This window comes from Enhydra lutris, unplaced genomic scaffold, assembly GCF_002288905.1.
Source record: "Enhydra lutris kenyoni isolate GAN:26980312 unplaced genomic scaffold, ASM228890v2 scaffoldscaffold33, whole genome shotgun sequence".
NCBI lineage: Eukaryota > Metazoa > Chordata > Mammalia > Carnivora > Mustelidae > Enhydra > Enhydra lutris.
The window spans coordinates 9,821,431-9,837,660 of NW_019154117.1; the positions used below are offsets into that span (position 1 = coordinate 9,821,431).

At 40.5% G+C, this 16,230-nt stretch overlaps 1 protein-coding gene across 1 annotated transcript in view; it reads left to right on the forward strand.

Moving 5' to 3' along the window:
* LOC111153612 (phosphoglucomutase 5) overlaps positions 1 to 16,230 on the forward strand; it is a 231,052-nt gene that overhangs the window by 148,943 nt on the left and 65,879 nt on the right. The window contains exon 7 of the mRNA XM_022512745.1: positions 3,785 to 3,900. Coding sequence (XP_022368453.1) covers positions 3,785 to 3,900 — 116 coding nt within the window. The remainder of the gene's footprint in view (positions 1 to 3,784; positions 3,901 to 16,230) is intronic.

Below are 16,230 nucleotides of genomic sequence, written 5' to 3' on the forward strand. Positions count from 1 at the left end.
CTAAAAACAGGTGTTCCTGATTGGTGGTTGATTCTGCTCCAAATGGCAAATTAGTGACTGAGATCCTTCCATACTGTGGGTCTACCATCTTCAATGTATAGCTTCCGTGTTTGCTCAGCTTGTCCGCTGTAAGCTGGCAGAAGGAGAAAGAACATGGAGGATGGGAAGGTTTAATAGCTAGATCTGCAAAGGGTGTATGTCATTTCCACTCAAGTTCCATTGGTTGGAACTCCACCATGTGACCACAGCTAACTGGGAGGGAGGTTGGAAAGTATAGTCCAGCTGTGTGTCCAGGAGAAGAGATGGGTTTGTTGGTCACCCAGCAGCCTTTGCCACAGGCTTCATGGTGGCAGGGCATTTCAAATAGGTCTTGAGGCAACATGAAAGATTTTGACAGAGATTGGAGGTATTAATCTAGGTAAAATGAAAAGCATGAAGAATGACTCAGGAGTAGCCAACAACAGCAAAAATGAAAGAGCATATTTGGAAAACAAGAGATGGCCCAGTTATTAGGAGCTAATAGTGACTTCCATGAGAGAAACTATTGGAAAAGTAGGTTGAGGCTGTTTCCAATCTGAAACCACATTTTTAGAGGTTTACAAATCACACTGAGAAGGTTACATCCACCATGGTTTGTTTTATTTCTTTTCTTTCTTTCTTTCTTTCTTTCTTTCTTTCTTTCTTTCTTTCTTTCTTTCTCCTCTTTGTTTCTTTCTTTCTTTCTTTTTTTTTTTAAGATTTACTTATTTGAGACAGAGAGAGAGCACGAGGAGTGGGGAGGGGTGGAGGGAGAGGGAGAGAGAACCTTAAGCAGACTCCATGCTGGGTGTGGAGACTGACACAGGGCTCGTTCTCAGAACCCTGAGATCACAACCTGAGCCGAAACCAAGAGTCAGAGACTTAACCGACTGCGCCACTCAGGCGTCCTTGTTTTTGCTTTTTTAACTACCAGAACTCAACTCCCACTTGCGGGAAAATTGTGGTCGAGACTCATTTTCTTTCTTTTTCTTCATACTCCAGTCTTTCCTAGGAAGTGAGTCCTTAACGTTTGTCTCTAGCACATGGTGGCAGCGGTCAAGCGGAGTGAAGACCCCCAGCATAAGCAGCTTGGTTTTAAGCTTTCAGAAAATCCCCAGGGGGTCTGTTTCCAAAAACCAGTCTAGAGAATGGTATCTGCTGAATGCTGTGTTTGGGATGGATCCCAAGTTCACTAGAGGGAGGAGGAAGAGGAATTCCTTTCTGACTCTAGGGCACAATCAGCTCATGCTCACGATCCCAGAATTTAATTACCCATGTTGTTATCTTAGCTTGCATAGCTGCTACTGTGCCTTAGCGTTGTAGAAGTATCCGGTCCTTTAAAATCCAGCCTCAGTGCCCAGCCTGGTGACCTCCTGACAGTGATTCATTGGGAAGGGTGGGAGCAAAGGAAATCCTTTCCCCTCCCTTCAGATCTGCCAACTTGGCTCTGAACCAACAAGAATGTTTTAGCCAGAAAATATATGTCCCCAAACTCTCTACCCTTTTTCTTTTTTTTTTTTTTTTAAGATTTTATCCATTTGACAGAGAGAGAGAGATCACAAGTAGGCAGAGAGGCAGGCAGAGAGAGGAGGAAGCAGGCTCAGTGCTGAGCAGAGAGCCCGATGCGGGGCTCGATCCCAGGACCCTGAGATCATGACCTGAGCCGAAGGCAGAGGCTTAACCCACTGAGCCACCCAGCGCCCCTCTACCCTTTTTCTTACCCTGACATCTACTCCATGTTGCACTTTCTATTTGGTAATCATATGCATTCATATTTGCAAAATTAACTTGGACCTAGGCTTTACTGTGTGCCGACTCTGGGAATCTTCTCTGTGAATTACTCCTCCTTCTTTCTGCTTCTGACTATGAAAATTTACCTTGGATCTACAGTTGGGGGAGGATTTATTTCATTGTTCCTACCAAGATACAAGTGTAATTGTATATGTTTCTTAGCCCATTAAAACAACAACAGAACCTTTGATGTAATACCTGAGCATCTAAAAAGTACTTTTCCAAGCAAACGAGGGAGATTTATCACATAATTTTTCGAGGTCCTGAACACATCAGTTACACTTGTATGTTATGGAAAGGAAGGTGTTCCCTTTCCTCTGGCAAGAGTTTCTAGATTTTTTTTTTCTTTAGCTGCCCACAAAACAAACCTAAAGAAATCATTATTCTACATTATGTCCTTTGTCCTCTGTGCACCTTTCTTCCTCTTCTTCACTAAGATGCCCTCACTGGTTCCTCTCCCTGACTACCTCCTGCACTTATAGCCTCTGAGAAACTAAATCTTGCTGGTGGCAGGTATTTGGTGTTTTTGTTTTTTGGTTGCTTGCATGTGGGGAAGATGAAACTCTTTAGGTCGGTGGTACAGTACCAGATCATTCCCGAGCATTTTCTGAGATCTACATACCTCTTAAATCATTTGGGCAGACACCACGATATAATGGAATGGAACGTGAGCAGAAATTAAGCAGACTTGAGTCCAAATTCTAGCTTTGCCTCTTATCTCTGTGAAACCTTCAACAAAACACTTGACCTCTCTGATCCCCTAAACCTGCATTGTGATAGCACTGTTTAGTTTTAGCTGTTCTTGAAGTTTATCTACATGGAACAATACAGTATGTATTTTCTTGTTCCCAGTTTCTTTTACTTGATATGATGTTTGTGAGTTTCACCCAAGTTGTTGCATGTAGCAATAGTTTGTTCCACAAAATCTACAGTAGTGCGTTATATATCACAAGTCATCTCTCCATCCTACTCAGTGGACATTGGGTTTGTTCAGTTCTTGTGAATTGTGATTCTATGATCATTTTTGTAAAATCTTGTGTATATATTCTGTTGAGTAATGTGACATACTGGGTTACCCAGGTGGCACCCCTGAAAGAGATTTGCTTGCAAGAAGTTTATTCCTTTCTGCCATCAAGACCAAAGTTGACTTTAAGATCAGTACCTGTGGGGGAGCAAGGAAGGCAAATTGGACACCGAGAGATAAGTCGGACTACAGTGCAGTCACAACAAAGGCCTCAGCCAACCTATGGAGAGCTCTAGAGCTGAAATGGTCCCACAGAGTTGTGCCAAATAGGGGCAAGGAAACTAGACCTTTATCCATCCTCATTTACCAGTCATTGTACATCGACTGACCTGGGGAGGGAAGCATGATTTTGAATGTGACATCTGTCTTTGGCAGAGAGTGGGGGTCACACCTGTGAGCCATTAGCCATCAACATTTCTAGGAGCTGGTAGAATGAGTTTTCCAATCCTAAAAGTCCTAGCGTGTATGTGTGTGGGTTGGCAGTGAATCACAGCTGTATGCCACAAGTGTCCACTACATGTCTGATTTCTAAGAGTTGCCTTGCTGGTTCATAGGATATGGATATATTCATCTTTAGTAGATTCTGTCAAACAATATTCCAAAGTGTTTGTACCCAAACTCCCTCTTAATTTAGATTCTGAGATCCCCAAGTGGGATCTTACCATGCAGATAAAGGACCATTTTTAGAAGGAAAACATAAGTGTGAGAATATCCTACACATTAACTTAATATTTTCTATATTATGGGGAAAGCAAAACTGAGAACCCTTGGAATATGCTATTTATCATTTTCTACCTTATGGCTTAACATCCTGAAAAATGTCAACACAGTCTGGAATGTTCTGAAATCTAGTTATTGGAGTTAATAAATTCTAAAGACTTTCTTCTGTGCTAAAAAAAGAAAGGAGAAGATATATATGAATTGACTGTTGCCTTGAATTTAATTTTTCAGAGTGGCCAAATCAATGAAGGTCCCTGTATATGAGACCCCAGCGGGATGGAGATTCTTCTCCAATCTGATGGACTCGGGACGGTGCTCTCTGTGTGGAGAAGAGAGCTTTGGCACTGGTAGGTTTTGCTGGGGTGATGTCACTGGAGAGGGTGGCTAAGGCTGTAGCACTATGTGACCCCAGTTTGGAGACCTGTGAACCCATTGTGGACCATAGGAAGAGATAATTAGAGGAAAAAAATCAGAGAAGACTGGTGGGATATGTGTTATGATACACTCATTTCTTCCGTTTTTTTCTCTTTAAAAAAATCCATTTTTGGATCATATGGTAATTCTATTTTTAATTTTGTGACAGACCTCCACACTGTTTTCCACAGTGGCTGTACCAGTTTGCCTTCCCAGAAGCAGTGCATGAGGGTTCCCGTTTCTCCCCATTCTCACCAACACCTGTTGTTTCTCGTGTTCTTGATTTTAGCCATTCTGACAGGTGGGAGGTGACATCTCATTTTGGTTTTGATTTGCATTTCCCTGATAATTAGTGATGTTGAGTATCCATTCATGTGTCTGTTGGCCATCTGTATGTCTTCTTTGGAAAAAGTCTATTTGGGTCCTCTGCCCATTTTTAAATTAGATTGTTTGGGTTTTTTTGGTGTTGAGTTGCATAAGTACTTTATATGTTTTGGATATTAACCCCTTATCAGATACATTATTTGCAAAAGCTTTTTATTCTGATGTAATCTTAATAGCTTATGTTTGCTTTTTCTACCCTTGCATTAGGAGACATATCTAGAAAAATGTTGCAGTCAATGTCAGAGATATTATTGCCTCTTTTTATGGTTTCAGGTCTCACACTTAGAACTTTAATTCATTTGGAATTTATTTTTGTGTATGGTGGGTATTTACCCTAAGAAGACGAAAACACTAATTTGAAAAGAAAATGTACCTCTATGTTCATTGCAGCATTATTTACAGTAACCAAGTTACAGAAGGAACCTAATTATCCATCATTGGCAGATGAATGGATAAGGAAGGGGTGTGTGTGTGTGTGTGTGTGTGTGTGATGGAATATTACACAGCCATAAAAAGATGAAATTGTTCCATTTGCAACAACATGGATAGACCAAGAGAGCATTATGCCAAGTGAAATGTCAGACTGAGAAACCAATAGTATATGATTTCATTCATATGTGGAATCTAAAACTTCTTGGCCTTTTGGATAAGATCAAGTGTGGAATCTAAAACACAAAATAAATGAAAAAAAAAAACACCAAAAAGCAAAATTACCAAATGTCTACCCATAGATGAACTGATAAAGAAAATGTGAAATATATATACAGTGGAATATTATTCAGCCATAAAAATGAGATCTTGCCATTTGTGGCAACATGGATGGACCCAGAGTACTGTATGATTTCATTCATGTGCGGAATTTGAGAAACAAAACAAATGAATAACCAAAAAAAGAGACCAAAAAAACAAAACAGAAAACCAGACTCTCAAATACAGAGAACAAACTGGTGGTTGCCAGAGGGGAAGGGGAGTGGAGGATCCAGATTTCCAGTTATGGAATGAGTAAGTCATGGGAACGAAAGGCACAACATAGGAAATATAGTCAATGGTATTACAATAGTGTTGTATGGTGATAAATTTTATCTACACTTGTGAGCATAGTATAGTGTATGGAGAGGTTGAATCACTATGTTGTGTACCTGAAACTAATGTAACATTGTGTGTCAAACTGTACTCAAATAAAAAATATTATAAATTTTCCATTTCTTAACAAAATTTTCTATTATGGCAATTTAAAAAATTTTATGAGAGTAGAGAGACTATCACTGAATTCCCCTCTGTTTATCACCTACTTTCTATCATCATCAACTCATGGTTGATGATTGGTTGATGAGCCAATCATCATCTTGGTTTATCTCTACCTTCATCTACAAGGTGAGCTCTCCTCTCTGATTAGTGTGAAACAATCCCTAGTGTGAATCTTTAAGTATAAAAGCTGTTGAGAAAAAATATAAAATACCACAGTACCATTGTCACACCATTTTAGGTTAAAATTTCATTTCTTTATTTCAGTATTTTGAAGATGTTACTTCATTGTCTTCTGGCTTGCATACTTTCCAAGAAGAGTGCTTCAGTTCTTGTTTCTGTTCCTCTATGTTTAAACTCTCGCCAATCCTTACCTCTGGTTGCCCTCAATATTTTCTTTATATGTTTTGTTTTCAACAGGTTAACTACAATATATCTAGGTATTTTTTTAAATCTTTCTTGGGGTTTTGGGGATTCTTGGATCTGTTCCTTATTGTCTTTCATTAATTTTAGAAAATTCTCAGTCATTATTTTTTAAATATTTCTCCTTCCCCATTCTCTCTCTTCTGGGGTTCTGATGACACATGATTTGCGACCATATGTTGTCTCAGAGCTCTTTACACATACTGTTTGGTTTTGTTTACTTTTTTCTTTTGTTTTTCAGTTTAATTCTTTCTGTTGTCATTATCTTTAAGTCATTGATTCTTTCCTTCACTGTGTCCAATCTTCTGATGAGCCTAGTGAAGGAATTCTTCATCTCTGATACTGTTTTTTATTTCTAGCATTTTTCTTTGACTCTGTCTATAATTTTCATCTTGGTGAGAAAATTCCCCATCTGTTTAATACGTTGCTTATCTTTTCCACTAGATAATTTAACATATCCAACGTCATTATTCCAAACTACCTGTCTGTTATTTCTAATATCTGGTTTATCTGTGAATCTGGTTCTCTTGACTATTTTATCTCTCTGGATAAAGCAATGATTTAGTCTTTCTTGCTTTTTGTGTATCTCGTAATTTTTCACTGAGTGCTGGACAGTATGTGTATAAGAACACTAGAGATTCAGGTAAACAATGTTTATACACAGAAATGGGCATACCTCTTCTTTTATCTGGCCATTACTGGAAAGGGTAAATTAATCTAGTCAGGAGTTGAGCTGAGTTTAGATTTTTTTGTTTCTATTATAGTTTTTAGTGTTGCATAGAGTTCTAATTCTTCCAGAAGTGGATATTTTTACTGTGTGCCAAAGCAAGGATGCTCTTTTGGAGGAGATTTTTCAGTGTTTCTGTTTCATTTGCAGCTTTCCATAGTGCCCGCATGTCTATGATACAAGATAGATCTCTATTGTCAGGTGCTTGACCCTTCTCCAGTGACAGCAGACCTCTCCTTAGTATTGGAGTAATGTTACAGGCCCCAAAAGGTTTCCTACCCTTTCTCCAAGGGCAGAGGGTTGTTACTTCAATCCCTATTCCAGTAACAATGGATTTTTGCATGGGTTCTTAGGATGAGGAAATTTGCAACTCACATATCCAAAAATTTAAGCCTTTTGTTTCCTATGAAAGGAAGCTTTGGGGAACTGGAAGGGCTTCAAGATTGTCTCTCAGCAGCTGATCATTGCCCACATGCAAACACTTATCAGGACTCCCTCTCTCTCTCCAGTCTTTTCTGTGAACACCCAGTGAAGGTTTGTGGGAATTAACTTGCAAATATATCTCTGGTATCTGGGACTCCAAGCAATTTTAAACTAACATGATGGGCTATACTTGGCCTTTAAGAATTTTTGGAACTCTTAAATAACTTCTTATTTTTCACTTGTATGGAAGCATCCTCTTTTTCCTGTGATCTGCCAAAAGGAAGATGGTTTTGTGTCCTATTTCTCCTTGAAGGGGCTTGTCCTTTTGGATCTCACTTACTCTATGGCCTTATGGCCTCATATTTCTAAGGAGTTCAAGAAAAGTTATGATTTTGAAGGTTTCCTGGCCTTTTCTTATTATTGGGATAGGAGCAACATTCTTTTATAGAGTTCTACATCCTAAACAGAAATGTAGAAGTGGAATACCAAAAGTAATTTCTTAATAACTTCTCCTTTTCTCACTTCTTCCTTAATAGTTTTTTCTTTTTCCAATTGAGATCCAAAAGATATTACTTTATAACTATTTGATATCTATTAAGTATCTTTTAATCTGCGTATCCCTTTCAGGTGTTCTCTTTCTAATTTATTAATTGAAGAGTCTACGGCCATACCACCCTGAACGCGCCCGATCTCGTCATATTAATTGAAGAGACTGGGTCATATGTCCTATAGAGCTTTTAACAGCTTTGATTTTAATGTTGACATCCTCATTTTTCTAATTTCTTTGGTGCTTATATAAGGAGAGACTATTGATTAATACCTTTTTTTCTCTTCTTTGCAACCATCTTAGCACATTCTAATATTAATTACAGCATTTTCTTTTCTAAAAACTCTATAATCTCTTGTGATTTTTAAAAGGCATACAGTCATATAATATGTGACTAAAATATTTTTATGTTTCCTTTTTCTAATATTTTTACCCTGTATGTCATATTCTTATTGCATTAGGTACAATCTTCAGAATTACGTTAAATAATAATTGTGATAATTCATTATTTTAATGGAAATGGATTTAACATTTTACCTTCTGTTTTGGTGATTGCTTTTTAAAACTTTTAAAAAAGATTTTATTTATTCATTTGGTGGGGAAGGGCAAAGGAAAAGGGAGAGGGGATCTCAAGCAGACTCTGTGCTGAGTGTAGAGCCCTATGCATGGCTCAGTCTCACGACCCTGAGATCATGACCTGAGCGGAAATCAAGAGTCAGATGCTCAACCAACTGAGCCACCCAGGCACCCCAGTGATTACTTTTTAATTTTGGTAAAATCTCTATGTCCATATAGATATTTTTTCCTATTTTTTCCTATTTTTAGAAACAGCTGTTGGTTTTATCAGGTGTCTTTTCAGAATCTAGTGATATACAAGTACTTTTTTCTTTTTTATTATGATAATGATATAGCATGATTTGCTGATATCAAACCATCCTTGAATTCCTAAGAATATGTCCTCTTTGGTCATGCTTAAAAATATTGCAGTAAAAACACTGGAACTGGTTATAATGATAACATTTCAGGATATGTTGGGATTCCTGAAGAATTTTCATTCTGGGGAGTTTTCTTCTCTTACCCACTCTAGTGGCATTACCATTAATGGTCTGGGAGGGATGGTGTGCATTTTTGTTTCTTTGGGAAAGGAGAAACCGTATCAAGCTCTCTCAAGTGCTACTATTTAGACTCAGAATATATGGCTGGTACTTGTGCTTAGGTCAGTCCAAGCTGTGATACCTTCTTTAACAACACAAATCTAGCAACTGGAATGGAAACTGGCAAGCCCAGGTTATCCCTCCCTCTCTATCTTTATAAGCATTTATTGAGCACTTACAATATATAATATATTTACAGACTTTAACTTTGCAGGATAAGATATCATGTGCGTAAACCATATTATACCCTCAGTAACAAATATTTGCTTACATCAATTTAATAAACATTTATTCAGTACTTACAGAGTATGAGGCACTGTCCTGCATGGTATTTAGAATACAAAATGCTTAGGACCATACCCTTAAGGAATTCAAGATCTTTGGGTACATCATTAGAAACATGTACAGATTACTAGATGACTGTTCTACAATGCAGAAACTTTAAATTTCTAAAATAGAAGAAGAGAAAAAATGTGGTGGGAAATGAGAGAATGCTTTGGGACTGGAGGTTCAAAGCAGACTTCAGTAAAGGGATGGAAACTGGGCTGGTTCTTAAAGAATGGGAAGGATTTGTATACATAGAGATGAAAGGACCGGGCCATGCCAGATGGAGAGAGCGGCGCCAAGAAAGAAATAGAGGTTGGGAGAGCAGGGGACATGTGTTGCAAATAGCCAATTCACTTTGTCTAAAGCAGTGTTTTCCAAATATGAATCAAGACTCACCTGAGATCAGGAGATTAATAAAATGTCATGACAGCTTTGAAAAAAAAAATGAGTAGACTGGAAACCTCTTAGAATGCATTGTGTTTAGTAAAGGTAAATATTACTCTGGGAAATATGTATATATAAATACACACATAAGTATCTATGTGTATAGTAGGTCTCATTGTCAAGTGTGCTTATTGTGAGTCATGGCCAAAAATGTCTGAAAAGGACTGGCTATAGTGGAGGTCATCACACTTTTTCTGTAAAGGGTTGGATAGTAAATACTTTGGGTTTTGCAGACTAAGAGGATACGTAATGTCCCTTTCACACTTAGCTCAGCCACACTGGCACAAATACAGCCATCAGTGATACATCAATGAATGAGAATGGCTCTGTTTCAATAAACATTTATTTACAAAAATAGAGCGACGTCCGAGTTTTGGCCCATGGGCCTAAGTTCACTAGCTGACATGTAGGGTAGGTTGGAGGAGAGATTATCAAGAAGCAGTGCCAGAAGTACAAGCGAGGAGGGGAGAATGTGTGAAGCCCTTCACCTGCCTGGCTTAGACACGGGGACATGATTCAGCTGGAACTCGGGAACCACGGTCAGCACTGGAAGGAGGTCGCTTCCAGACACCTTTCAGCAAACTTTGCTTTCAGGGATGCTGATTGCAATGTGTAGGCTGGCTAGGAGGGAATTTGAAAAGTCTCTTGTTGTTATTCTTGTTTATCATGTTCCTTTTAAGGAGCACAAGGACCCTTCCTCAGGTTCAAGTGACATTTGCCTCATGAGCCTGATTTGACAGAGGAAATTCCTGAGCCCAGGAAGGAGTTGAGTGACTCACGCAGGGCCCCAGGGCTTGGAAAAGGTCCCCATCTGAATTACATTGCTGTTGAACTAAGACTGATCTCGTGCCCTACACTGTGTGCTGCTTTCCACCACGGTGATCAGTCTTTCTGCCGAAAGCAGTGACTAATTCCATCCTGCAGGCACACAACAGTGAGGGACTGTTAGAAGGCCTGAGGAGCGGGACCACTCAGCCTTGTAGGGGGAAAGTAGCTTCATTCTGCTCTTATGGGTCTTATTAATGCCAGTTTCTGAGTAGCCCTGAGCTGCTACGTCGGAATCGCCTGGGAAACTTGCTAAAAATACATATATTCTATCCTACTCTTACTTGGAGTCTCTGGAGGTGGGGGGAGCCTGAGGATCTGCATTTTATTTATTTATTTATTTATATTTTATTTTATTTTATTTTTAAAATTATGTCATGTTAGAATCTGCATTTTAAGTAAGTATCCTGACATTTTTTTTTAAAGATTTTATTCATTTATTTGACAGATAGAGATCATAAGTAGGCAGACAGGCAGGCAGAGAGAGAGGAGGAAGCAGGCTCCCTGCTGAGCAGAGAGCCCGATGCGGGGCTCGATCCCAGAACCCTGAGATCATGACCTGAGCCGAAGGCAGAGGCTTAATCCACTGAGCCACCCAGGTGCCCCGTATCCTGACATTTTTAAAAGAAGGTTTATTTATTTCAGAGAGAGAGCGAGCAAGTGTGGGAAGGGGCAGAAGGAGAGGGAGAGAGAACTTTAGCAGAGCTTAGAGCCATGCAGGGCTTGATCTCACAACTCTAGAGATCACGACCCAAGCCGAAACCAAGAATCGGATGCTCAACCACCTGTGTTACCCAGGGCCCCCCTTGCATGATATTGATGTGCAATCAGGAGCAGGAAGTATTGCTCTAGTGAAAACCAGTATTTTTTTTTTCCCACCCGGATGCAGAGAAAGAGTATCCTTGAGGTGCCACAGGGTATGGTGCAGGGAGTCCAGCGGCACAGAAATGGGAGGCTGACGGGTACATTCAAGACTCTTAGCTGCCAGTTACAACAAGGCTCATGGCCTCTCTGACCCTTAGTTCCAATCTGAAAAGTTAGCTGGACACAGGAGATCCTTATCTGCCTTAAGATATAGTTTCCAGAAGCAAGTGAGCTAACTAAGGGAGGAAAAGGTGGACAGATGGAAAGGTTTTAGATCTGCGACTGGGGAGGTGCTCCAAAAGTGTACCCAGGCTTTCTCGAGTGGAGGCCTTTTCCTATGTCCCTGGAGCATGGAGCTGTGTACCAACCAGGGATGTATCGTTTGGTGCCAAGAAAGCTTGAAAATATGGATTTGACTCAGGCTCACGAATGTCAAGCTTTTTTTCCAAGACAAGCAAGATATATCGTGAGTGGAAGTTTCCTTTGCCAACTTCTTGAGCTCCTAGACATTTCCAAGGTACCAAGCTGGTGATAGGATTGGAGCTTAGGGTTCTCTCCTATGGCAAGGTCCAAGTCCTGGACAATAGGAAACCTGTATTTCTGGCTCTGCCAAAGAACCAAAGTCCCTTAAGAAGCCAGATCACCTTTTGTGCTGGGACCAGATACTCACCCACCTCCTGGGAAGAGCCTTGGAAAACTCCTTTACAGAGAGAAAGAAGAACATATTAAAAATTCTCAGATTTAAAGAGAAGAAAACTGCTCATCTAGATGACATATGGGTACTTTTCTAAAGTTCCAATTTGAAGGAATCTGGACTTGTCCCCGTACACAAAAGGGGATATATGAAACAACTAAACCTGAGATCTATAAAACCAAAAATGTTGAAGTTTTGTTTTGTTTTTGTTTTCATTTTTGTTTTTGTTTTGCCATTGGTTGATGATGTCCTTCTCGTTTCCATCTTTGACAGCAGTTTTCTAAGAAGTGACACCATTTTGGGAATGTATGAATGGTCGCAGCCCAAAGCTTTTTCCTTTACAGGAAACACTGAGGAATGGCTGTGTTTGGGAAAACCTGGATGAGCTCTGAATTTGAACATCACCTTGAATATTACTGTTACCTTGATCACATATTCTTAAAAAGCTAAGCTAATGTCATTAGTCATATGACTGTGTATTGTTTTCAAGAAAGTGCTCTCTGTTGAGTTTTCCATAATAATAATCTCTTTGAATGGACACTTAGTGTATGCCTGGGCATTGCTAAATCTTCTGTATGCATCCAACTCTCTCTGAAGATTTGGAATTGAATCCAGGTCTCCTGGCACCAACATGACTTGTCCATCATTGTCACACCAATTTTTTCCACTGTGAACTTTGGAGTACAGCCTGGTTCTCTTGAAGTAGGCTATTTTTATATCTGCCTGGTGTCTAGCACAAAAGGGAGAGACCCAGCCTATGTGTACATTCCATGTCACAAGTAATTTCAAATTTTTAAGATTGGTTAGATCTTTCTGCTTGCTGTGGAGAAATCATAAATGCCCTGAGGACAGGGACCATGACTGTTTTGTTTAGCTCTATTTCTTTGATATATGGCAGTTCTTGAGTAATTGTTTGTGCGATGGATGGAAGGAGAGAAGGAGGGATGGCAGAATGGAAGGAAGTTAAGGTAGAAAGAGGAAATAAAGGAAAGAAGGCTGGAAAGATGGATGGAAAGTAGACAGATAGAAGGAAAGAAATAAGGAAGACACAAAGGGTTTCCATGTTGGTATTTCTTCTTTGTCTTATCAGTAGTTATAGTTTTGGCAGGTTTTTTTTTTTTAAGATTTTATTTATTTATTTGACAGAGACGAGATCACAAGTAGGCAGAGAGACAGGCAGAGAGAGAGGAGGAAGCAGGCTCCCCGCTGAGCAGAGAGCCCAGTGTGGGGCTTGATCCCAGGATCCTAAGATCATGACCTGAGCCGAAGGCAGAGGCTTAACCCACTGAGCCACCCAGGCGCCTCTATATTTGGCAGTTTTAAGTGAATATATATCTGGAGATCTGGGCACTTCTATCCCAAGATTTGGGAGGATTTACAAAGACAAAACAACACAAATATAGACCAGTTGGAAGAGAGAGAGGAGGGATGTTACAAATTATAGTAAAGTCAGAGTTATATAATTTTGAAACTAAAATTTTGATATTTTCAATCATCTTGTAATTATCAGTGCAAATTAATACCTAACAAAGTACTTCTAGGAGGACTTCTTCCCAAAACCTGTGTTAATGAATAGAATTTAAATTTTAAGTATTATTAAGCATTTGTAATTTGTCTTATTTACCTGTTTATTTCCTGTGTATGGTTGACTGATAATTACCTGTAAAGAGGCTCATGTTCAATGGTGAGCTGAGCTCTAGCTTTGGTGATCTTTTATGTGTCTTAAATTCTTTTTTTTTTTTTTTAAAGATTTTATTTATTTATTTGACAGAGAGAGATCACAAGTAGACAGAGAGGCAGGCAGAGAGAGAGAGAAAGAGAGAGGGAAGCAGGCTCCCTGCTGAGCAGAGAGCCCGACGCGGGACTCGATCCCAGGACCCTGAGATCATGACCTGAGCCGAAGGCAGCGGCTTAACCCACTGAGCCACCCAGGCGCCCCTATGTGTCTTAAATTCTTACAGCCTTTAACACTGACATTCTCTGCTGTATAGTCTCATGGTTTATATTGTTGACTTATTCTCCAGTTGCTTCATGAAAAGACATTTTATTTCCCATAATAGTTATGTAATTTATAGTTCAGGGCCATGCTTTCTCCTTTGTTTATGTTTCACGCATGACCTGGGTGCATCCTAACTCAAGATTGGGCTCGCAGTATTGCTGTTGAACAAATACTGCATAGACTTACCTGTCCCGTATTTATACAGTGATTTTACTTAATAGTGTAGCTTTTTAAACAGGTAAAATAAAGGATCACTTTAGTCCATTCCTTATCTAGATGATCACTAATTGTACATTTGGCTGTTTCCACGTTGGTTCAGTCTCTAGGGCAAAGAAAGAAGCCTGTGAATTTCAGATTATTGATGTTCTACCCCATTTCCTTTTCCTATTCATGGCCAATTTGTGTATCCGTCTGGATAGCAGATGTGACGTGAGAAGGCCGTGGTGACAGCATTATCAGTGCTGGGAGAGCAGTTCCTCTGTGGGGCTAGTTGGGACAGGCTGTGTGCACATGTGCGATGTAGGCTAGGTCAGAGCATGAGGCGCCAAAATTGACATCCCCAAGAGCCTCCTCGTAAAGTCCGAAAACCAAAACTCCCTTTCAGACCCTGCATAAACTCCCTACCCTGTGCTGGGACCCAGAGCTCCAACTGGAGTGGGAAGAATGTCTCCATCACATAAAATCCTGTCCTTGGGGTATCCCCAGTTCCAGTTGCCTTCACCCTTCAATTCATCCTCCAAGCTGTTGAAAAGTGGCAAGGGAGGGTATGTGTGACGTCTGAGTGTGGAATGAAAACAAAAGAGTGGACCTCGGAGGCTGTGTCCACATCTACCAGGGCACTCTGGGACTGAGAATCCTGGGAAATCATGGTCCTTACAGATGAGGGATCCCAGCCAGACTAAGGGTTTCTTTGTCTACAGTGTCGACTAAGGGACTTTTAACAAGGAGGCCCATCCCTTGGTATTTAAGACGTAGTTCCTAAAATGGCACTTGCAGGCTTCCCCACTTGGCTCTCTGCTAGTTGCTAGGTGACCCCAGGAGAACAAAGCATAATGACTACAGAGTGACGACAGGTCCTCAGCCATGTGGTGCAGACCGTAAATACACTGGAATGATTGCCGGTTCAGCTTATGACCTGTCAAGGAGTAGTTCTCAGGAAATCGTGTTGTTTTCCTCCGCTCTGGTGACAAAGAAACGGGGTGGGATATATGAGTTAGGAGGTCCCACTCTCCCTTACCTACCAGTACCAGTGTGCTCATGGGGGAGAGTTGTGTTAGCTGGCTGGCCTCCTCCAGGACGGATGGCTTGACTGCCTTGGGGCACATGTTAATGAAATCGTGCTAATATGTCTGATTTATCGAGCCCCTCCTAAGTGACAGATACCATGCTTAGGGCCTCCTATACATTGTTTCATGGAGACTTCTCAACACTGAAGTGAATTAGGGACCGTAATGGCCCCTCATTTTCCAGATAAGGTCATTGAGGCTTAGGGAAGAAGGTCAAGCCAATGGTCAAGGTAACACTGGCGGAGTCAGGATTCAAACCCAATCTCACTGGCTCCACAGTACCCTGCTGCCCCCAGTTAAGGCCAGGCTGAGGGGTCTTTTACTCCTCTGTGGTGATTCTTTTAGATGAGGGTGGAGTGAATGCCAGGGGACTTGGGAGAATGATGTCACGTAAACAGCACAGCACCAGGATTTGACAGACCTGGCTCCAATCTTGACTCCCCCTCTATAAGGCTCAACCACCTTGCAGAGATTGCTTATCTTCTCTGGACCTCAGTTTCCTCATTTGTAAGGTGACTATTCAGTGGGATGATCTGTAACAGTTTTTCCAATGTAACATTCCAAGTGACGTCTAGCCAGCTAGCTACTTTCACTGAGGAGTGAGTCCAGTAAATTAGATCAAGCTACATACAAGAGTTTCACTCAGTCGTTGATTTGATGTCATCATTCAGTGAATATTTCCTGCACACCTTCTGTGAACCAGGACCAAGAGAGAGTGATGAGTAATTTCAGACACAGTTCTTTCCCTCGTGGAGCTTATTGGGTGTTGCCGTATTAGCCAAACGCCCTGTAGGATATTGGTGTCAAGCACCGTCGTCATCATCATCGTCGTCGTCGTCGTCGTTATCATCATCAATGTCATCATGAAATTTATTGCCACGTATTATTATTCACTGGGACCCACAGTGGCCACAGCACCGA